We start from the raw sequence: 24148 nt of genomic DNA, 5'->3' as shown, positions 1-24148 counted from the left end.
TTTTTTTAGGGGAATTTTGGTAGTGATATCATTTTGATAGTTTCACGTAATTCTTTTGATTTAGCACGTTAGATTTTTTATGTTTTCTGTTTGATTCAAAATTTTTAAGAAGCAATAACATTCTGTATTTGTGTTATGTTTCGTGCCTAGATATGTTTTCAAGTAAGCAACTTTATAATATATGACTTTGATAGCCACAAATCTTATGTCTTGTTCAGCTGGTTTTAAAATGTATGCAACAGTTAATTAGTTGTATTAATATAAACAAAATTCATTCTCAATTATCCTTAATCTATTGCAAAAAGAGAGATTGAAAAAGTAGATAGATTATTAGCATTTTAAAGCATTTTAAAGGTGCAATTATGCAAGCTTAATATAGATTATAGAGTAGAGTGCGTGTACAAAAATAGAGCACCCGTAAGAAGTGGTATCGTGTTTGATGTATGTACATAATGAGAGAATAATGATAGTGATATCAAAATGTATGGTTGGTTTAATTAGCGGTAATTATTTTTGAGTCAAGTGCAATTTTCCCATGAATTAGCCTGATGCACCATTACATGTAATTACATATGATGAATCATACTCTTAGCTTTAAACTCTCCCATAATCTTTCTCAACTCTTTGTAGCTTTACTCCGGCCTCATTTTTCCACATCCACCATGATTTCTGTATAAGTTGGTACAAGTTTGCAAGAGTAAAAATAAAGATGTAGCTTAAAAAAGAATTGAAGACATAACCAGCGCAGCAGATAAATATGATAAAGCATGACACTCTTTCAAGTCATGAAATGCAACAATGAGTGATTTGTACAAAAGGATAGAAATGCTTGGATAGATGGAAGTAGTAACTACAATACACTACTATCCTAGAAATTCTTGCCAAGATGAAGCCACCGATTCCCCATAGTAGAAGCTTCAGCTAAGTTTGCTACCTTGCAGCACCATTTCAGTTTTTACAATGACAATGTCTTCGGAAGTCACAGCTAGATATTTACGACATAAACCTATGCATAAAAACATCAAATCCAAAAGCTGCTTACAGTTAACATTAACACGTCAGCCAATACGGGCAGATCTCCTCAATCTAGTTCTCTGAGAGGAACCAGATCCTACATTATCTGGATCCTGAGTCTGAGACTGACAGTTCCTTGTTCTCTTCCTCTGAGAAGATCTATTAGAAGGTTGGCTCTCTGTTTGCTCGTTTAACTCATCCTCGTTATCGAACAATTCTTCTTTGGTAACCGTATATGGCCAAGGTTTGTGACAACCAGGACAAACTTTTTCGACCTAAAAATGATACATTTGAACAGCTTATTAAACAAAACAAAAAAGCCTCTGCCTGGAAAATAAGGCCTCGTAAAGTCTAATGTGTTACCGTTCTTTGAGAAAACTTCTTGATGAGACGGTACTTGTGAATTCGGAATTTCGGATGGAACAACCTTCATTCGGGCATGAATCTGCCTGTTAGCAACAAAGCAGCCAGGTATGTTAGATTGAAGGGGAAACAGTCCACTAGAAGTAGAAGAAATGCAAGCTCTTCAGTTCTGACATAAAGAAATAGTCAATCAGAATGATAGCTTAATTATATTGGGATAGTAATATCAAGTGAAATCTAGAGCACCAAATTAAGAGAAAGCAGAAATCATTTGCATTTCCATTGAACTATATAATAGTTCACCTGTTAAAAAAAAAAGTATAGTCACAAAGGCGAGAAGACACAATACAGAATTGCAAACTATCCATTTTTATAATACAGCTTCTCATGAACATATAGTCAGTTCTATAAGAAGAAATTTAAAAGGGAGAAAATTTACTCCAACTAGAGAGAAAAAGGAGAGGATTAAGGAGATGAAATAAACTTTAGTAAAAAGATCAACTCACCTTCACACCAGCCTCATTGCAAACATCACATGAAGGGATCTCATTAAGGCGGAACCAACTTCGAAGATAAAGGAATGATCTAATACCAAATCCAATATTACCATCTAGATTGGAGAGCCATCAATCACGAACAAGATCCTCAAGAGCTTTTTCCTTCTGAGACATTGAGAAATTCCTCAATGCAGCAGGCACATCCTGGAACTGTGATTCTGATTGTGAAACACTTGGAACCTGTTTTTTTCGCCATAATAACTATCAACCACCAGAATAAGTGCCTAAGAATGTGGACTAGCATAAGAAAGAAGCCACTGTAAAACCTATATATTTGATCAAGCAAAAGGAGAAATACAAGTCACTAGATATCAATTTCACCCATGAGCAAGATTACTGCAAGGCTATCACAAGTATCTAACATAGTTTGCAATTAAGCCTCTGCATTCTGCAATCACATTATGCTCTTGAGTCTTGATAACAAGTCCATAGATAACAAATTGACCCATGAACAGTTCTCATTGCCCTTTTGACCTGTCTCTATCTCTTTCATAGTTTCATCCCCGAAAGGCCCTAAGACACCTTTTCCCTCCCAAGAAAAGAGAAAGAATATTGTGGGACCAAATGACTGGAAAGCAATAGTAAATCATCAACAAAAACAAAATAAATGTAATAAGATTAATGACAAGATGCTTTAATAGTTATCAGTAGTTAAATTTTCCTAAATTCCAAAGTCATTCCAGAGTAATTGACGAACCTGACTGTCCAATCTTGTATGGAAGGCATCAATATTAGTGATGAAACCCTGGCCAGCAGCATCTTGTACAATTGCGTCTATCTGTCATTTGACATTGAAAGTAAAATATCCAGCAATGAACTATGATTTGGAGTAATTTCTCAGTTTCCATCATAAATCTCACAAGTCAAAACAACCAAGCAACCCAAATCATCTCTGGCACCTAACAACCAATTCCCAACCAAACCATCGACATAATGTTGTGGAATCAACAACTTTTAGCTCAAAAGCATACATTTCACATTCAACGAGAAGAAAACCGATCAAAAAAATTCACGTTATAACCTAAAATTCACACATACCCACTACCCCTTCTTTTCCAAATATAAGGCACCCCACGATTTCGATACATATCTTTGATGAAATTCATAAAAACTCACCACAAATTTCTTTTGAGGTCCTACTTCCACAATTCTCTCCATTCATGCGACCACTCAACTAACTTAGGTCATTCCAAATTTCACTTAAGATAAAATGTGTTACAATCTTTCCATCCAAATTGCCAATGCAATGTCATAACTAACATTTTCTGAAAACTTGAGCATTACCTTGAAAAAAATTCCACCTCAAAACTATTCTCCCTCCAAATAAAAACATATAAATTCAAACAATTCAAAATTTAAACTAGTCTCATATACATAAAATAGCATAAAGAACTAAATTAAATGAAGAAATGAAGCTTACAATTCCCTTGTAAAAGACAATTTGAGGAACAGAGTATTTAGAGCCGAGTTTCGATTGTTCATCCTCAACATTGTTAACAACACCATAATAAACAACACCATCGTACTGGTTTCTAGTTTCTACAAGCTCGCAACTCAAATTGAACAAAGGAAAGTTCTTTGTTTATCTTCAATAGATAATCATTAAACAACTTACCGTTAACACCTGTATAATTGTTAGAAATTACTAATAATTACAGAGAAATTAGTGCTCGCAATTTACTACAACTGCAAAAATTGACGGAAAGAAGAAGAAAAAAAACCTGGCTTTCTTCCAGTTCCAGTTACGCCCTCGAAGGTTTTGTGAAATTCATCTGATTTAAGAGGTCCGCGAGAAAGTAGAGACTGAATTAAAGTGTGGGATTTCCCTAATTTTAGGGCGAATTTGAAGCTACCTGAACCCTAATTTGCGACAAGGAGTGAAATGGAGTGAAGGGAAACTGAAATGTGGTGGAAAAATCCCTAATTTTAGGGCCTTTTCTTTGTTTCCCCTAATTCTTAAAGCTTCTTTTGGCGCCAAATACCTATGTATTGCTAGCAAATGCAATGCTTCCGTTTTAAAAGGTTTTTGTTTTGTCCCTATGCATGGAATGCGTGTGAAGACAAATAAAGAGTAAGGCCTTGTTTGATTGACAAAACAAATCATGGGAAGTGCAAATTCCTAGGAAGTAGAAGTATATGAAGTTGTTTGGTTGACAAAATTATGGGAATTTGCACTTCCTAGGAAGTTCTACTTCCTCCAAAATGGAGGAAGTTACTTACCTAGGTCCCCCTAGGTAAGTAGAGCTTCCCATAGGAAGTTCTACTTCCCATTGTCAACCAAACACAATTTTACACTTCCTAAGAATTGCAAATACATGGGAAAAATAACTTCTTAGGAAGTATGACTTCCCATATACAACCAAACAAGGCCTAAATTGCCATTTTAAATCTCAATTATATAAGCCAAGGGAGGAGGTGTGGTGTCCTCTTTTGAAGTGACTAAAATACCCTTAATGATCTAACTAATGGAATGAAAAAAATTACAAAAGCAAATCATTTAAAAATTCTCATTCCAACTTGCCATTTAAAACAAGATTAAAATGGTATATGCATCAAATACTTCACTCAAAAATTAAATGGACAAAATATTTATACCTTATAAAAAAATTGGCATACATAACGTGCACATGAAAAGTCTTAACATTCACTACCTTTGATACTCTTTAATTCAGTTAAACCAACTCATTAATTTTGTTCTCTTTGTTCAATATTCATTCACAAAAAATTAATGTTAACAATCACTCACAACCTTTCTATTTTTTTACATTAGCGAATTAATATATCTAAATTCATCTAACTGTTGAATTTTTCACATTTAAGTTTAATCATAAATAAAATACGAATGGAGTATCTAATAGAATATATGAAGTAGTGTACTTAATTGGATTTTTTGTCCCAAACTACCTTTAACTTTCATGTTTTTTGCGAGAAACTACTTTATAAAAAAATTGTTGTCCCAAACTACCTTACTTTTACCATTTTATTGTTGACAACTACCTTATGCCAGTTTCCGACGTTGACTTTTGTTTTTTTTCGGTTTTTTAATGTCACTTTATATCACTTGACCTCTTCAAACCCTTTTTTTAATTTTTCCCACCCTAATTTTTCATTTTTCGGTGTGCGCGCGCTCTCTCTCTCATATCTATGTGATACTTTGTACCACCAATCCACAATTAAATTCCTCTTCTACTTAAACTAAAATTGAAACAATCACCCTTCAAGCACAATCTGGTGCACGCATCGAGTTTCTGTCTGGAAAAGAATTCAAGCACGCATCGCGTGCAAAAAATGCTAGTTGGTATCTAAATTAAAGCTCAGGTATGACACGACTCACAGGCTCATCGTGTTGGGTTGTCTCGTGCTCACTCTTAAGTTTGAAACTCGTGATTTTATCATGCTTTTGTGTTTAGCAATTTATAATTCGTGTCATGTCATGTCATGTTATGTCATGTCGTGCAATATTTTTCCATCCTAGAGAGTAGTCTGGACACGATGAACAACCCAACAGCACAATAACATTAAATAAGTGTTACATGTTGTAGTATTAACACTTACTAGTACTAATTTGTCTTTAAATATCAAAAGCCTAATAGTTAATTGACCCTGTTTGACAAATCTCTATTACATAAGGGAAGAGGGGATCAACGGTGTCCTCTTTTGAACTGACTATTTTGCCCCCCTTTCCTTTCTAAATTACAAAAGAAATCTCAATACCAAAATGGAGGTCAAACACACATGAAATTAATTTCAAAAATCACTTATATGAGGAAACTTTAAAAATCACTCAAAGAATTGAGAAAATCACGTTGTAAAAATCACGCAAATCACTCAAATGATCAAGAAACTTTACAAAAACTAAAAATTAACTTACAAACTAAAACTAATATATTAGGATGTCAATACAAACAAAGACATTCACAAAATTCACTTACAAATCATTATTTTCAATAATCATTCACAATTACATACTCACAAAAACTACCTATAAACACAAATCTGAGAAAAACATAAGATTTTGACATTGATATCACACATTCGTCCATCGGCGATTTGCGAACTTTCAAACAGGTACATAATCCTTTTAATCTTCAAAGTTATTTCACATTAGTCGACTATTATGTAGTTGACAAAATGGAGATAATAAGAATTAGTTGAAAAGGGATTTTATATGATTAAACTTAAATTTAATTCATTTTCATATAAAATCTGAAAACAAGATGTGTATGAAATTTGATTCATTTATGACACTGATGAAAAGTTACAAATTTAGTTTTTTTAAAAAATTCCAATATAAATTTTTGCCCAAAACTTTTGAAAAATATCCATGTTCAGAAATAAATTTTGAAAAACAAAACAATATCAAACCTTTTTGCGAACAAGTTTTGCAAAAATCCATTTTTAGAAAAAAAAAAATTACATTATTTTGCGAAATCAGATTGTGTATGAAAAATTTTAAATTTTGTTTCACCTATAATTGAAACTCAAAGTGTTAAAATTTAGAAAAGGAGAAAACTAAAAAATGACCATTTCATGCGAAATCAAATTGTGTATGAAAAACTTAAAATTTCATTTTAAAAAAATGACCATTTCATGCGAAATCAAATTGTGTATGAAAAACTTAAAATTTCCTTTTAAATATAATTGAAACTCAAAGTGTTGAAATTTAGAAAAGGAGAAAAATTAAAATGACAATTTCGTGCAAAATCAGATTGTGTATGAAAAATTTAAAATTTCATTTCAAATATAATTGAAACTCAAAGTGTGAACATTTAGAAAAGGAGAAAAATTAAAATGATAAAAATTTTCAAATATTAATTTGTGAAATCAAAATTCAGAAGTTAGACAAGGAAAAAAAAATGAAATTGTCTTATACTTTTCGGTTACAATTTTGGGATCATAGAGAAATTACTGAAATCCATATCAAAAACTATTATAAATTACAAAAATGAATAAAACCAAAAAAAGAACATGACGATATTAGTAAAGAACATCATACTGATTATAAAAGAACATGCGCATATAAGACTTGAGAAACAAAAAACTATTCAAAATCACAAAAATGAATAACAACATAAAAAGAACATGAAAGAATCTTATTCACTAAATGGAGATGAACTTAAATACTAACTTGCATTTTCAGTTTGTTTACTACTTAGTATTAGGCCTATAAATATCATCGCACGCATCGCGTGCACAAAAGACTAGTAGAGTTTAGCTGTTAGAGTTTAGGGTTTGTTGTTAGAGTTTTAACTTTTTGTTCTGCAAATTTGACTACTGATTTGACAACTTTTTATATAAATGTGTTTGGTCATAATTAACTAATTACTAAAAGCTTATTGCCATTTGTTTGTGTAGAATGACATTTATAGACATCTGAATACATATGTATACTATTATTATTAGGGGCAAAAAAGTCATTAAACATATTTCTACATAATCCTCTAAAGAAAAAACTCCTAATCATTTTGAGAGTTTTCATTCTAAAACTCTCTCTAAAATTCTCTTTTACCAAACAGTCAAATATTATTTCCACCATGAAATCACTCCCTAATTATCTGTATACTGATTGATTGATTATTTAGCACTAGATTCTTTGTAATTTTCAGCTTGTTAAAGTTTGTGTTAGGGAAAAACAAATTTGTGGTGGAAAAAGTTAAAAGATTTTTGTACAAGGGAACAAGGCCCAACCTACTAAAATAAACACTACGGCCCAGTTCGGTTTGTTATTTTCATTATGAAAATTTTTCATCAAAAAGAAAAACATTTTCAGGTAGATTAACAACTGTTTTTTTTTTTTCTGATTTTACTGCAAGTTCAAGCCAATAAACATAAATTCATACTTAAGTCATAATCATCATATATATGATATTAAAGCAAGAAAAAATTAGCCTACGTGGCAGCCTCATACAAATTCTGCTCTCACAATTCACCCCGCATTCGTAGAGCAATGAAACAGATTCCACATGTCACATCCCATTAAAATGATTTTGTTTGATTATGATATTATTAGTTTCCAAAAATTCTAAAAATCAATCATTAAATGCTTTAGTAAAACGTCCAATTCCGTTAAGTTGAAGATATATCCATGATTTTGGGCCGTAAAAGAAAGATTCCTCACTGGAAGGAAATCTCCACTTAAGCAAATCTTCCAAGGTTTTTACTTTCCAGTCAAATATTCCATTCAGCTACTCTTTTTGATGTTGAAAAATATTTGCAGGATGGTTTTAGATTTGATACTGAAATTGTTTAAGGAAATTTAGTTACACACAATTTAATGACTGTATTATAAATTCGTGCAAAGAATATACACACATTCCTTCTTTGTTTACTCTTTTACCTTTTTGCAGTGTTCATATATGACATAATCATCCTATTATATATCATACTTTAGAAAGAAGTATAAAACAACTCATGGGTGATGGCTGATGGTTGAATGAAAAAATTGCAAATGTGAAGTAGTATATGATATCTGATAATATGTTAGCCAGCTAATTAATTTTCTTTTTCTTAATTCACTTTTGGTAATGGAATATAATGAGATGCTAGCCCGTTCAGAGGAAATGCAAATGCCATAATAATAGTCATGCAAATTTATTTTATTACCAAATAAGAAATAAACAGATGTTTTGTTCAAAAAAAAAAATGTCACACCATGACTATTATCAGAGGTTACATATAACAAAAACAATAAAAACAATAACAACTCAATCTTTAGTCCCAAAGTGGTCTAAGGCGCTAATATGAATCATCATAACAAATCATATCCACGACCAATACATACTAATTTTTTTTAAAAAAAAACAGAGTTAGGACTGTTCTCTTTAGCATAAAACAATAAACTAAATTAATTTATAACTAATAATAATGATAATAATTTAAGAATTGAACTGAACTGAAAATAAGTTGGGGAACAGTCTTAAAGTGAGAGAAGTAAGACAAGAGACAATATATGAAACAAGAAATAAATAAGGTAAAAAAAGTGAAAACCAACATATAAGGGTCGGTTCACTTCAACTTATTTTGACAAAACTATGACGATATAAGTTCGAAAAAATTTAGATGATTAGGTGATCCAACGGGTTGTCAACCCTCTAATTATTGAAATTTCCTTGACCAATAGTACATTCAGACATTAATTTTATGATTGTTCTCTCTCCAATTTATTGTATATATATATTAATATTATTATTTAATTGTGTCTAAGAGGGTTAACCTTAGGATCATTCAAAAATTTCCCACACTCTTACATTAAAATGAAACAAAAATATAAACACATCCACTTAGAACTTACGCTTGATATTAATATAATTTTAAAGAAAATGTACACTTTGAATTTGGCCCATTCTATATAAAATTCTAAAATAAAGATTAGCAAGAGAGTGAAACATGGCCCATGTGCTTAAATTATAAAATATAGCTTTCTTTAATGAGTTTCGAGAACTAATTGAGAAGGTGAATCAACAAAATGAGTTAATTATATATCAAGCTTATATATCAAAAGAGGGATTTATAAGTATTCAATTTTAGTTGGTCTATAAGAGAGTAAAACTGTTGTTGAAAGATCAAAAGTTATCGAATTAGAAAAGTTGTTAATTTGCCTATGCACTTTGTTTTGACAGATTCTTTTTTCTTTGATGTAAAAGATAATATTGAAATGTAAATCATATGGAGAACTTATAAAACACACATATATTATACAAGTACTGTGTATTTATATTTGTTTACTATACAAAATTATCATTTATTAAATTATTCTTAATATTAAATTGTGTGGCTTAATATATTATAAAATTGTTTTCAAGATAAGGATTATTTCAAGTAGCAGGGGAATAAGGTATTTAGGCAAAAAAGTAAAGTGGAAAACCCCGTATGATACTCATTACGTCAGATGGAACGAGGAATAAGGTATGATACAATATATCATCGAAATTGTGGTAATTTCAGGTAGCAATAGGGAATAAGGTATTTATACCCCATATGGTACTTATTCCGTCAGTTGGAACAAAATTTCTTATGATGTTGCAGAAAAGACAGTTTTTTCGGCCATGTGTTGAAAGTCAAGGAATCCCTATCACATGGTAGTTTGTATCTCCCGAGACCACTTCTTAGTCATGGCTAATTTTATGTACCCATATGGTAAAAATTGCCTAATAGTACTAATTTATGAGAAAGAACATGGGAAGTCTAACACTTTAAGGCCATTTCGAGTAAAAAATGAAGATTGTAATGTGGAGAGGTTTCTAAGACAATTGACCCCTAATGGTTACTGGGATAAAGACCTTTTTGAAGCAGTTGAGATCATTAATTTACCTTTGTCATCTCAACCCTTAGATGATGGCTTTGTGGGGCTACACCAAAATTGGTATATTATATTAAATCATGTCATCACTTTATTAATTTTTCAAAGAATTCCCATACATAAGTTATTAGCGGTTTAATTGTATCGAAAGTGTGGAGAAAATATGGAATTCCAAAGTTCCTCTTAAGGTGTTGTTGGCTTTGCTTATGACTATGTTATACAACCTCCGTTCTTTTTTACTGCAACAATTGAGTTTTCACGTTTGCCAATGCACTATTTTAACTATTAATATCTTTAATTACTTTTTAGTAAAATTATACAAAATTGATATTCTCAAAATATATATCGAGATGAATCTAACAAGACCCCACATGACAATATTTTTCCTTACATAAAAATCATAATATATAAGGCATTTGTTATAACTTCCATGTTCAACCAAACCAACATTGACTATTACTCCCCCTGTTTCAAAATATTAGGCATTCACGCTCTACGAAAATTTGCTTTGACCACAAATATATCTCTCAAATACGATAAATAAAAATTATACCGTTGGATTCGTCTTGAAAAATAATATAATAATATTATTTTAAAAAAATTTCTATCAACATAAATAGAGAGTAATTAACGGTCAAAGTTCGACCTCGAATATTGGTCGTGCCTTATATTGTGAAACGAAGGGAGTAACAATTACTTTAAAGGAAAATTATTAATGATTTTTTGTTTATCAATTATAGCTTTATAAAAATTCTTATGGTTTACTTTCTTTTCTTTGACAGGAAACTTATTTTTTACTTAATATCTCGCTAATTTTATGTTTATGATCAAAATTACTTCATTCTATAAAAAACACAATATAAATAAGGATATACGTCAATTATATCGATCCAACGAATGTATAAACGATTATACTGTGTAATCCTTCTATTTTTAACATTTACAATTTCTCATATATAATCCTATACAAAAACAGGTACACTAGCAAGATAATTGGATTCCTCCAATGAACAACCTCACTATCAAGCCCACTCAAGTGATGAGCAAATTTACATGTGTAATTGATCTTGTAACGTGCGACGAAAACACGTGCATCGACTATTGTGTGCGAGCTTATCACTTGAACCATGGCACGTGCAAGTCTACATCCACATGCTACTGCTATCCATAAACAAAAATATTGGAATCACACATGGATCATTAAAGTTAATTAATTACTTATGTTTCTTGCTTCTTGGTTAATCATAGTCTATTTCTTCTAAATTTCCAAGGAAAATAAAGCTAGTTAATATAAAGCATGGTAAGCAAGAATTCTCATGTTATATAATTGTCATTTAGGAACATTTATCTGGTTGAGGAATCAATTAGATATTTTAGTGTTAGAACTTAGAAGTACTTGAGAAATAAGAATCAATCTTTTATAACCATACTCTAGGATGAATTTGTTAGGTTACTGCTAATTTATGAGGTGATCTTATAATATTAAAGCGCCATTAGTTGTTATATTTGTATCATTGTATGATTATCATATAGACTAGGCCATGTTATTCTCAACAGGACCGTCCTGACATTTTATAGGCCCAGGACGAAACTAAATCTCAGGGGCCTTTATATATGGTGGCAAAACAAAATTTTCACCACTCATTAGTACTTCATTTGATAGCAAAATAAGTACACTATGTTTTTCTTAAACACACATCAAAATAATAGTGAAGGTCATGTATATATCTAAATAGCATTAAAGTCAAACTGAAAATATGTTTAAATGAATAATGGGAACTTTTAAAATGAATTACTTCCTTCGTCTAAAATCACTTCTTCCACCTATTAATATACATAACTTTAAAGGATTAGTATCAATTGTTATTTTATTAAAAAAAAAATAGATATAACACGAGGTAGCAAAGTGGTTATTTTACTTGGAGGAGAGAGAGTGGTGGTTCATGTTTGTTGAGCAAAAAAGAAAAGATTAAAATAACTATGGGTTGTATCCAAAAAATAAAATTGCAAAGGGTAAGTACGACTAATAAAAATGAAAAAGTGTAGAAAGTATTGTGTGATAGAGGGTATAAAAGAAAAAATTGTAGATAAAAAATATATCAAACGAAGTTGAATATAGAAAAGCAAACCATTGCCAAAAAAATAGAAAAACAAACTTTCTATCCTTATGGGATTGAACCCATGTCTTCTACACTAGCAAGTGTAAAGCAAACCACCAAGCCAAACTTCATTTTGTTTATTATAATTGTTGTTTCTTTCCTTTATTACAAGCTTTAAATCAAAATTGGGACCCTATATTGATGGGCCCTGGGCGGTTGCCCCTCAAAACAACCCCCAGGGCCGGGCCTGATTCTCAACCCGGTCCATTTTCATTCACTTCAGAAAAAATAAGTTTCAATTAGGGTTGATAAAGATAAATAAGTTTATATAAGAGTTGAAGAGATCAATTAATAAATTGACTTAAAGCTAAAAAGATGAGCGATAATTTCAAAAATTTCCAACAATTCAAAATTATTAAAATTTAGATAGGAGAATACATCGTCATATACATTAGGAGGAGAGTCAATGGTTGATCCCAAATTTGGATCATGAGGAGAGAGGCATTAAAGAGGAATAAATAGATAGGAGAGAGAAAAAAAAAAGGAGGAAAGAGAGCCATGGTCAGATCGTTGGAACGATCTTGGCAAACAAGAGTTCATCGCCACATGGTGCAGGGGAGAGGAAGAAAAAAATGTAGCGGGCCCCACTGCTGCTGCATGGCAGACATCCAACGCCCCTCATTTCTCCAATCTAATGGCTAGGATTATTTGTAATTGTTAACGTTGCAAATTTTTGCAACGGACATATTGTCAGTTTAAACAACTTTTTTTTGTTGGTCTATAAATAGAGACCAATATTGAACTATTTTTACACATCTTATTTTTGAGCTTATTTTGTTATTAGAAGTCATATTTGTTTCCTTTTTTTATTTATCTACCCCACAAAAATAAATTATCTCCTAGAAAATATTTGGCTAAAATTCGGGCAACATAGGGGTTAATTAAGCTGCTACGTTTTTATTATTATTATATGTTATGTAATTCTATATGTATGTGTTATTTCTATTGTTTAATGCAATATTTTATTATTATCATATTTTTCTGATTGAGTTAATTACCGTATCTAATTATGTACAATATTAACGAAATTAATTTTTACTAATAGTTTTTAATCACAAACATAAAAATTATTTAAATTCAATAATCATTAATTGATTCTTAAATAATCCATAATAAATAAAAAAGCAGATGGGATGGAAAGGAGATTGAGGAGAGAGAATATATGGTGGAGTATAGTAAAAAGTAGGAAAGAGAAGGTGAAGATCTAAAATTATAGATCATCCATTAGGGGTGAAGAGATCATTAAAATCAATTGTGGATCATAAATGAGGTGGAAGAGTGAGAAATTAATAAAGTAATTGATGATCCCAAATTTGGGATCATCCATTGGCCATGCTCTAACACACGATAAGGGAATTACATCTTTCAAAAAAGAAGAAAAGATAAGAGAATTACACATACAACCTCATCAACATGTCAAAAAAAATTCCTATGAGGGGAATTTTGCCTTACAGTTTCCGAGTTTATGACACAAACATTCACATGTAAAAAAAAAAAAAAAAAAAGACAAGTAGGAGATTCTCGAGCAATTTTTTTTTTTTGGCTAACTTTAGGTGTCATTAATGTGAGTGCAAATGAAGGAAAAGAAAGGCAGATGTTAGTAATATGCTGTAATTATTGGTTGTATCATCCTGTAAAAAAAAAATGTAATCTTAAGGACGGTATATAAGATACTTAAAATGGAAAAAAAATATGTATTAATTGATCATTTAATTTATTGCACCGGTGCATGCATAATATTTTCATAAATTCTTCATTTATTTCCATTTAAGGTAGTGTATTTACATTATATATGCAACTCATAAAGTGCATATAGCATAACCAATTAAATATATTATTGGTTATATCGGTTTATCTCCCTAGTAAAATACAAAATATGATGTTATGTTAGTAATATCATCACTTGATATAAACCTTTTAATGAGCCGAGCCCGAATAATGTTAGGCTTGAATTGAGCTCGAGCTTCGAAAACAAGGCTCAACTCAAGCTCGTGGCTCGTCGAGCCTCAAAAACGAAGCTCGGCTCGAGCTCGTGTCTTTGAATGTGAGGTTTGGCTTGAGCTTGTTTAAGGGTCGACTCGAAACTGACTTGGTTGAACTTAGAAAATCAGGCTTTGAAATTTTACAGCCCAACTTAATCTTGTCAACTCAAATATTTTATTCATTAAAGATTTAGATGTTGAAGAGTCAATCCCAACAACTAAGCTAGATCCAACATCTAAAACTATCTAAACATATGTAGGTACACTCATATTTATAGTGTTGAATTCCCAACACACTTTTTATTCCCTCGATGTGGGACATATGAAAGTTAAAAAGCAAAATCATCCAGCTACAAGCCTTGGCATAGATGATTTGAACTACTTCAGTTTGTAAAATATTCCCACCACCCATTCCAAAACAAACTTTTCAGCTACCTTAGTGGATCGTAATAGTTTTTATTACTAATAATTAGATAGTATTTAAGTTATATGTTAGAATTATAAGATTTGTGCAACCTATAAATTGTCAATATTTTCAAAGTATAAATAACCTTCATCAAGAAAAGTTAGACATGTCAAACAATAAGTAAGGGAAAATAAGGGTGTTGTTTGTCTTTGAAATGATGTAGGGCACTTAATAATTTGCATAAATATTACGTAAGTAAGAAGTTTTCGAGCATCCTCACGAGCTTCCAAGTCGAGCCATAGACGGCTTGGGTTTGGCTCGTTTATATACTGAGCCGATCCCGAACTCGAGTCGAGCCCGCTCGAGTCGAGTTTTGACCGAGTGGAACTCGAATAGTTTGCGAGCAGGCTTGGCTCATTCCCACCCCTAATCGTTGCCATGAATAGTGAGTGTGATTTCATGCTAAAATGATAGTAGAATTCAAGGCAGGGCTTTAGGGTAGCATTGTTGCTTCTTATACAACAATATCTCTTAAGTTGTTGCAAATAGATGATAATATATGATCCAATCAGTTACATTTTGTATAAAAAAATTCTCAGCCGTATCTATCTATATATATTAAAAGGCGTGCGTAACAACGTCGATGCGCCACGTTGCACTCTCCTCCTGCTACTAGAATTTTGCCATGTGCCTGTTAACCAACAAAGTCAAGTGGTCATTATTTAAAAATAAATATGCTGAAGCCTGGGCTCGAACCTCTGACCTTACGTAAGGGTTTTCAAAGAATCACCATCTCATCTAACATTTCTTAATGATCCATGTTTCCACAAAATTAAAAATATGTGTTGTAATTAGTTAATGTTATTAAACATATCCCTTACATCCTTAAAAATAAATAAATTTGCATGTTCACTAGTAATTATGTATGCATGATACCATTTGAAGAGCAGTGTTGACCGCTACATCTACTACAGTCTTAACCACTAGGCTAAGTTATATTTATTGTTATTATCATAAAGTATTATATTAATAAATGATTTTTTTTCTTATCCGGGGCATAATAACTAGTTTTAAATTTATACCATGTACGCAAAGACAAAGACAAATTAATGTCGTTTTGAGTCTTGTTTAAAGACTCCAAGTTTCAAATGTACAATTTTCTATCATTGTTCATTAGAAAAAAAAAAAAAAAAACTATGCATTTTCCGTTAAGAAGTACTCTCTTCATTTCATTTTAATCTACACACTTACATTTTCATGCATGTCAATACAAAACTTTAAGAACATATATCTTTATTTTTGTATTTGTAAAAATTATAAAAAATACATATTAATAAAATACATATTATGATGAATCTAACAAGATCTCACATGACTATATTTTCATCCGCGTATAAAATCACAAATGATGGTCAAAGTGAAATTTGTCAATACTGTAAAATATCAAAGTGTAACAATTAAAATGAAAAGGAGGAGTAGCAAATTAATTAGTGTATAGAAGATACATATGAACTGCTTATTGAACAAAAGAAATACAAGCCTCTGCTTGGGAAATAAAGCCTCGTGAAGTCTAATGTGTTACTCCCTCTGTTTTTTATTTTATCTTTCTCACTTAGAATCTTGACACTATTCATGTATAGAGAGAATCTTCTCAAATGTTCTCAATTTATAAGAAAAAACATAGTCATGTGGGTCTTGTTTGATTCGTCTCAATTAGTACTTTATTAATATTCAATCGTTATAATTTTTACTAATATATAATGAAAGATATTTAAGTTTTAATACGTGCATTGGAAGATCTGCAAAAGAAAGTGAGAATGATAAAAAAAAAAAAAAACAGAGGGAGTACCATTCTTTGAGACAACTTCTTAATGAGACAATACTTGTCAACTCGGATGAAACAAGTACCTCCATTATTCCACCAGCAGCAGGAAGTCCGGATTCTCTAGAGTTATAGGGAAAAGAGAAAGAGTAAAATTGAATTAATAATGTAATGGTGGACCATATGATAGTGACATGAGAGGGTAAATAGGGAAATTTGTTTTGCCAAATAAGGAATAAAGCAAAATAGGGAAGATCTTTTGGAAACACCCTTAAACGGAAAGAGGGAAGATCTTTAGGAAACGGATGGAGTAATTATTATTTAATATTCATATTATTATTATTTAAATATTATTTATATATTGATTTCATTCAATTTAATTCAATTCAGTTTAATTCAATTCAATTCAATTCAATTCAATTCAATTCAATTCAGTTCAGCTGTTTTATGTCGAAGAGAATAGGCCCTAACTCTACAGGTAGAATTCTCTTATAACTCTAGAAGATTCAGACTTGCTATTTAGACAAAATTATGGAATTATCATGTTAAATGTTAATATCTTTTAACATATCTAATCCTATTGGCCGTTATTCCCAACTGGGAGTATTCCTATTCGGATTTGTTGTAGGATTAATTTTGTTGCACTATATAAAGTACCAGCTACACCTTAAACATTTTATTAGCTTATTGTCCAAAAGTTTTTGACTCTCTAATCTCTCTCTTTCATCTAGCATCACCGCCTACACACAACCTCAAGAACCACGCACCATTAACACCACCACCAAGACTACCACCACTAATCTAACCACGACCGCATCGCGCCGACAACATAACGATGAACACTTTTACTGTTCCGCCCGGCTACAAGTTCCGACCCACAAGTCAAATAATTCTTATCACACATCTTAAACCTATAGTTTTTGGTGATTTAGAAAATCTACTTGCAAGCAATAATAATATACGTGAAGCTGATATCTATAGTTGTCATCCATCTGAGTTATATCAAGACTTGCAACACAACGATGACGAATATAAAATCGAACGTTATTTTTACACTACATTGAAGAAAGTTAGTGACAATGATAGTAAGAATGGAAGAAACTACGTAAGAAATATTGAAAAAATTGGAAAGTGGCATGGTGAGTATACCAAGACAATTCTTGATGATCATGGTGAAGTTATAGGGTATGATAAATATTTCAAGTTTGTATCAGAAACAAAAGATGATAACAAGACGGAGGAATGGAATATGCATGAGTATTCTTTAAAACAAGAGCTTATACCAGAGTATATTGATGAAAAGAAGAAGAATTTAGTGGTATGTAAGATTGTCAAGATAGTGAAGGCTAATCGCATAGTCAAAAACAGAAATAGAGTGTTGATTCTTTTGAGATGTGCACAAGCACAACCTTGTTCTTGTCATGGTAGTAGTAATAATAATAATGACGTGATTATGATAGCGAATTATGCGGAACAACAACAACAACAACAACAACAACAACAACAACAACCAAGTGATCAGATTATTGTTAATCACTCGGAAGATAGTACTATTGTTGGTAGCAATGTCGTCAATAATGGTAGTGACATGAATATGATGACGAATTATGTCTTTATTGATCAACAAGAGGAAGAACTATCGTGGAAGAACCAACAATCAAGTGATCATAATTGTTAATAACTTGGAAGATAATACTATTGTTGGTTAGCAATGTCGTCAATGGTAGTGACATGAAATGATGACGGATTAGTCATTGTTATTCTGGTGAACAAGAGGAACTACCATCACGGTCGTCTTCGTGGATGAGCCAACAAGGAAGTGATGAGATTATTTCTTAACAACTTGGAAGATAATGTCGTCAATGGTAGTGACATGAATATGATGATGGATTATGTCTTTATTGATCAACAAGATGAAGAACCATCATGGAATAAACAACAACCAAGTGATCAGATTATTATTAATAACACGGATGATAGTACTATTGTTGGTAGCAGCAATGTGAATGGTTGTAACTTGAATATGATGACGGATTATGTTGTTATTGCTGAACAAGAGGATGAAGAAGTATCATGGAAGAACCAACAACAAAGTCAAAGTGATCAGATTATTATTCTTAACAAACTTGGAAGATGTCAGGTAGTAACGTGAGGATAGACCAACTATTTAATTATGAAGTTCAATGCCGTAAAGTACGTAAAGAAGGAGATATATTTGTACATTCATTATTGATCACTGAGGAAGAGCAAGATGATTTGATCAGAGAATACCAACAAACTCAGCACGCAGGGGAATGAAATTTGGTAGTGATTTTTTTTTTAGGGGAATTTTGGTATGATATCATTTTGATAGTTTCACGTAATTCTTTTGATTTAGCACGTTAGATTTTTTATGTTTTTTTTGATTCAAAATTTTTAAAAGCAATAACATTCTGTATTTGTGTTATGTTTCGTGCCTAGTATGTTTTCAGTAAGCAACTTTATAATGACTTTGATAGCCACAAATGTTATGTCTTGTTCAGCTGGTTTTTAAAATGATCAAAAGTTAATTAGTTGTTTTTAAAAATAAAATATACAATTCATTCTCAATTATTAATCTATTGCAAAAAGATCGAGATATTGGAAAAAGTAGATAGATTATTAGCATTTTAAAGCATTTTGAAGGTGCAATTATGCAAGCTTAATATAGATTATAAAGTAGAGTGCGTGTACAAAAATAGAGCACCCGTAAGAAGTGGTATCGTGTTTGATGTATATGTACATAATGAGAGAATATGATAGTGATATCAAAATGTATGGCTGGTTTAATTAGCAGTAATTATTTTTAAGTCAAGTGCAATTTTCCCATGAATTAGCCTGATGCACCATTACATGTAATTACATATGATGAAACATACTCTTAGCTTTAAACTCTCCCCGGCCCTAATCTTTCTCAACTCTTTGTAGCTTTACTCCGGCCTCTTTTTCCACATCCACCATGCATGATTTCTGTATAAGTTGGTACAAGTTTGCAATAGTAACTTCGAACTATTAGTTTGAAATACGTTATAAGCTAGAAAAGTCACTCTTAGTTGCAACATTTGATTATTTTAATGCACTCACCAAAAAGTTATTTGTTGCAACTAAAAAACAGAGGAAGTATATAAAAGCAAAGAAAAAAGAGTAAAAGTAAAGATGTAGCTTAGAAAAGAATTGAAGACATACCCAGCAAATAAATATGATAAAGCATGACATCTTTTCAAGTCATGAAACGCAACAATGAGTGATTTGTACAAAAGGATAAAAATCTTGGATAGATGGAAGTAGTAACTACAATACACTACTATCCTAGAAATTCTTGCCAAGATGAAGCCATCAATTCCCCATAGTAGAACCTTCAGCTAAGTTTGCTACCTTGCAGCACCATTTCAGTTTTTACAATGACAATGTCTTCGGAAGTCACAGCTAGATATTTACAACATAAACCAATGCATAAAAACATCAAATCCAAAAGCTCCTTACAGTTAACATTAACACGTCAGCCAATACCGGCAGATCTCCTCAACCTAGTTCTCTGAGAGGAACCAGATCCTACATTATCTGGATCCTGAGTCTGGGACTGACAGTTCCTTGTTCTCTTCCTCAGAGAAGATCTATTAGAAGGTTGGCTCTCTGTTTGCTCGGTCAACTCATCCTCGTTATCGACCAATTCTTCTTTGGCAACGGTATATGGCCAAGGTTTGTGACAACCAGGACAAACTTTTTCGACCTGAAAATGATACATTTGAACAGCTTATTAAACAAAAAAAATAGCCTCTGCCTGGAAAATAAGGCCTCGTGAAGTCTAATGTGTTACCTTTCTTTGAGAAAACTTCTTGATGAGACGGTACTTGTGAATTCGGAATTTCGGATGGAACAACCTTCATTCGGGCATGAATCTGCCTGTTAGCAACAAAGCAGCCAGGTATGTTAGATTGAAGGGGGAAACAGTCCACTAGAAGTAGAAGAAATGCAAGCTCTTCAGTTCTGACATAAAGAAATAGTCAATCGCAATGATAGCTTAATTATATTGCGACAGTAATATCAAATGAAATCTAGAGCACCAAATTAAGAGAAAGCAGAAACTCATTTGCATTTCCATTGATCTATATAATAGTTCACCTGTTAAAAAAAAGTATAGTCACAAAGGCGAGAAGACACAATACAGAATTGCAAACTATCCATTTTTCTAATACAGCTTCTCATGAACATATAGTCAGTTCTATAAGAAGAAATTTAAAAGGGAGAAAATTTACTCCAACTAGAGAGAAAAAGGGGAAGATTGAGGAGATGAAATAAACTTTAGTAAAAAGATCAACTCACCTTCACACCAGCCTCATTGCAAACATCACATGAAGGGATCTCATTAAGGCGGAACCAACTTCGAAGATCAAGGAACGATCTAATACCAAATCCAATATTACCATCTAGATTGGAGAACCATCCATCACGAACAAGCTCCTCAAGAGCTTTTTCTTTCTGAGACATTGAGAAATTCCTCAGTGCAGCAGGCACATCCTGGAACTGTGATTCTGATTGTGAACCACTTGGAACCTGTTTTTTCGCCATAACAACTATCAACCACCAGAATAAGTGCCTAAGAATGTGGACTAGCATAAGAAAGAAGCCACTGTAAAACCTATCTATTTGATCAAGCAAAAGGAGAAATAAAAGTCACTAGATAACGATTTGACCCATGAGCATGATTACTGCAAGGCTATCATAAGTATCTAACATAGTTTGCAATTAAGCCTCTGCATTCTGCAATCACATTATGCTCTTGATAACATGTCCATAGATAACATCTCAGTACCCTTTTGACCTGTCTCTATCTCTTTCATAGTTTCATCCCCGTAAGGCCCTAAGACACCTTTTCCCTCCCAAGAAAAGAGAAAGAATATTGTGGGACCAAATGACTAGAAAGCAATAGTAAATCATCAACAAAAACAAAATAAATGTAATAAGATTAATGACAAGATGCTTTAATAGTTATCAGTAGTTAAATTTTCCGAAATTCCAGAGTCATTCCAGAGTAGTTGAGGAACCTGACTGTCCAATCTTGTATGGAGGGCATCAATATTAGTGATGAAACCCTGGCCAGCAGCATCTTGTACAATTGCTTCTATCTGTCATTTGACATTGAAAGAAAAATATCCAGCGATGAACGTATGATTTGGAGTAATTTCTCAGTTTCCATTATAAATCTCACAAGTCAAAACAACCAAGCAACCCAAATCATCTCTGGCACCTAACAACCAATTCCCAACCAAACCATCGACATAATGTTGTGGAATAAACAACTTTTAGCTCAAAAGCATACATTTCACATTTAACGAGAAGAAAACCGATCAAAAAAAATCACGTTATAACATAAAATTCACACATACCCACTACCCCTTCTTTTCCAAATATAAGGCACCCCACGCTTTCGATACATAACTTTGATGAAATTCATAAAAACTCACCACCAAATTTCTTTTGAGATCCTACTTCCACAATTCTCTCCATTGATGTGACCACTCAACTAACTTAGGTCATTCCATAATTTCACTTAAGATAAAATGTGTTACAATCTTTCCATCCAAATTGCCAATGCAATGTCATAACTAACATTTTCTCAAAACTTGAGCATTACCTTGAAAGAAATTCAACACCGAAATTCCACCTCAAAACTATTCTCCCCCCAAATAAAAACCGTTAAACATATAAATTCAAAATTTAAACTAGTCTCATATACATAAAATAGCATAAAGAACTAAATTAAATGAAGAAATGAAGCTTACAATTCCCTTGTAAAAGGCAATTTGAGGAACAGAGTATTTAGAGCGAGTTTCGATTGTTCATCCTCAACATTGTTAACAACACCATAATAAACAACACCATCGTACTGGTTTCTAGTTTCTACAAGCTCGCAACTCAAATTGAACAAAGGAAAGTTCTTTGTTTATCTTCAATAGATAATCATTAAACAACTTATCGTTAGCACCTGTAAAATTGTAAGAAATTACTAATAATTACAGAGAAATTAGTGTTCGCAATTTACTACAACTGCAAAAATTGACGGAAAGAAGAAGAAAAAAAACCTGGCTTTCTTCCAGTTCCAGTTACGCCCTCGAAGATTTTGTGAAATTCATCTGATTTAAGAGGTCCGCGAGAAAGTAGAGACTGAATTAGAGTGTGGGATTTCCAGTTCAATTCCGGCATTTTCAGGCGAATTCGAAGCTACCTGAACCCTAATTTGCGACAAGGAGTGAAATGGAGTGAAGGGAAAGTGAAATGTGATGGAAAAAAGCCCTAATTTTAGGGCGTTTTCTTTGTTTCCCTAATTATTAAAGTTTCTCTTGGCGCCAAATACCTATGTATTGCTAGCAAGAGGAAGTATCCTTGCATAACCGGTATTGGGCATCAGTTGCCCATAACCGGGGTAAACTCGTTATTACAGCTTAAAGTAAGGGTAAAAATGTAATTTAAACAAAATATATACCTTTTAATTTTTGCGAAGAGGGAGGGAAGGAAAGTCGACGGAGGTGCGAAGGGTGCTGCGACAGGCTGCAGGTTGTCGCGGTGGTTGTTTGCGGTTTTTGGGTGGTCGGTTGGTTTTCGAGTGGTGGTGAAGGCGGTTCTGGGTTGGTGTTAAAGGTGGTTTCCGGCGATATAAGAAAAACAGAGAAATTTTGTATTGAAATTTTATTTTAATTTTCAAAATTAAATTCAGAAATTCAAGGAAGAGAAGAGGGGAATTGAAGCAACCTTTGTGGAATTTTGATGTGAATGAATCAGTATTTATAGGGGAAAATTTCTGAACTTGTGGAGCTTGGTCAATACTCCATTAATGGAGGAAGTGAGGAGAGAGAGTTAGAACTTTGAAAATATTTACTCAATATCTGATTTTGTGGACTGATATCAAGTTTCCTTCTGACAAGGTTGAATTGTTGACAAAAAAAATTGCTCCTTTTGAGCTGTAATTCAGACGAAGGAGGAAGAGAGGAGGGAAGAAGATGAGAAACGTTTCATCTTACTTCTTTCTTTTTCTTTTTCTTTTTCTCTTTTTTATTTGTTTTGTTTTAGCTTTTCTTTTTGGTAAAAGACACATGGACTTGGGCTAATATTTGGGTTTGGGTTACTAATGGATGGACAACATGGACAAAAGTATCCATAAACCAATTTATGAAATTTGATAAATTAGAAATAATAAATGAATAAAAATGATTTAATTGAAACTTGTTAAATAAATCAAAATAAATAAATATTATTTTAATAAACATAGTTATCAAATAAAATCGCATTATTATAAAATAAATTATAAGTGGAAATAATATTAAACTTTAATAAATAATAAAATAATCGTTTGAAAATTCGGGGTATTACACACAGTTAGGGTATTCTGCATGAAATGCACTATTAACTACAAAGACTTGCTATGTTGTGGGCTTCTATGAAGAGAAATAGATCCCGCTATTTTACATTGTACCATGAACAGGCACGTGTTGACCTTGAAGGTACCTTTGATAGTCAAGGTGTTTTTGAT

General features: G+C 32.2%; 2 protein-coding genes and 1 pseudogene across 2 annotated transcripts; 1 reads left to right on the top strand and 2 right to left on the bottom strand.

The window, feature by feature from the left end:
• Positions 1–752: 752 nt before the first annotated feature.
• LOC104901801 (uncharacterized) lies at positions 753–16694 on the bottom strand. Its single transcript, XM_057390886.1, is given in 9 exon segments — positions 753–1289; positions 1378–1428; positions 1431–1463; positions 1884–2114; positions 2632–2712; positions 3355–3474; positions 3476–3558; positions 3656–3794; positions 16689–16694. Coding segments are annotated over 9 exon segments (975 nt in total). The 3' UTR covers positions 753–1058.
• Positions 16695–17437: 743 nt separating this feature from the next.
• LOC125499440 (NAC domain-containing protein 76-like) lies at positions 17438–18280 on the top strand. Its single transcript, XM_048648258.2, has one exon. The coding sequence runs from the start codon at positions 17438–17440 to the stop codon at positions 18278–18280; it is 843 nt and encodes a 280-aa protein (XP_048504215.2).
• Positions 18281–19803: 1523 nt separating this feature from the next.
• LOC125499441 (uncharacterized) lies at positions 19804–23686 on the bottom strand (annotated as a pseudogene).
• Between the last annotated feature and the right edge of the window lie 462 nt (positions 23687–24148).

Source organism: Beta vulgaris, chromosome 7, assembly GCF_026745355.1.
Source record: "Beta vulgaris subsp. vulgaris cultivar EL10 chromosome 7, EL10.2, whole genome shotgun sequence".
Lineage (NCBI taxonomy): Eukaryota > Viridiplantae > Streptophyta > Magnoliopsida > Caryophyllales > Amaranthaceae > Beta > Beta vulgaris.
The sequence above is the reverse complement of the archived record's forward strand: the minus strand, read 5'-3'. Positions and strand labels throughout refer to the sequence as shown.

Excerpts from the sequence above, each read along its gene's own strand:
- LOC125499440 (XM_048648258.2), top strand. The coding sequence starts at position 17,438 with ATGAACACTTTTACTGTTCCGCCCGGCTACAAGTTCCGACCCACAAGT.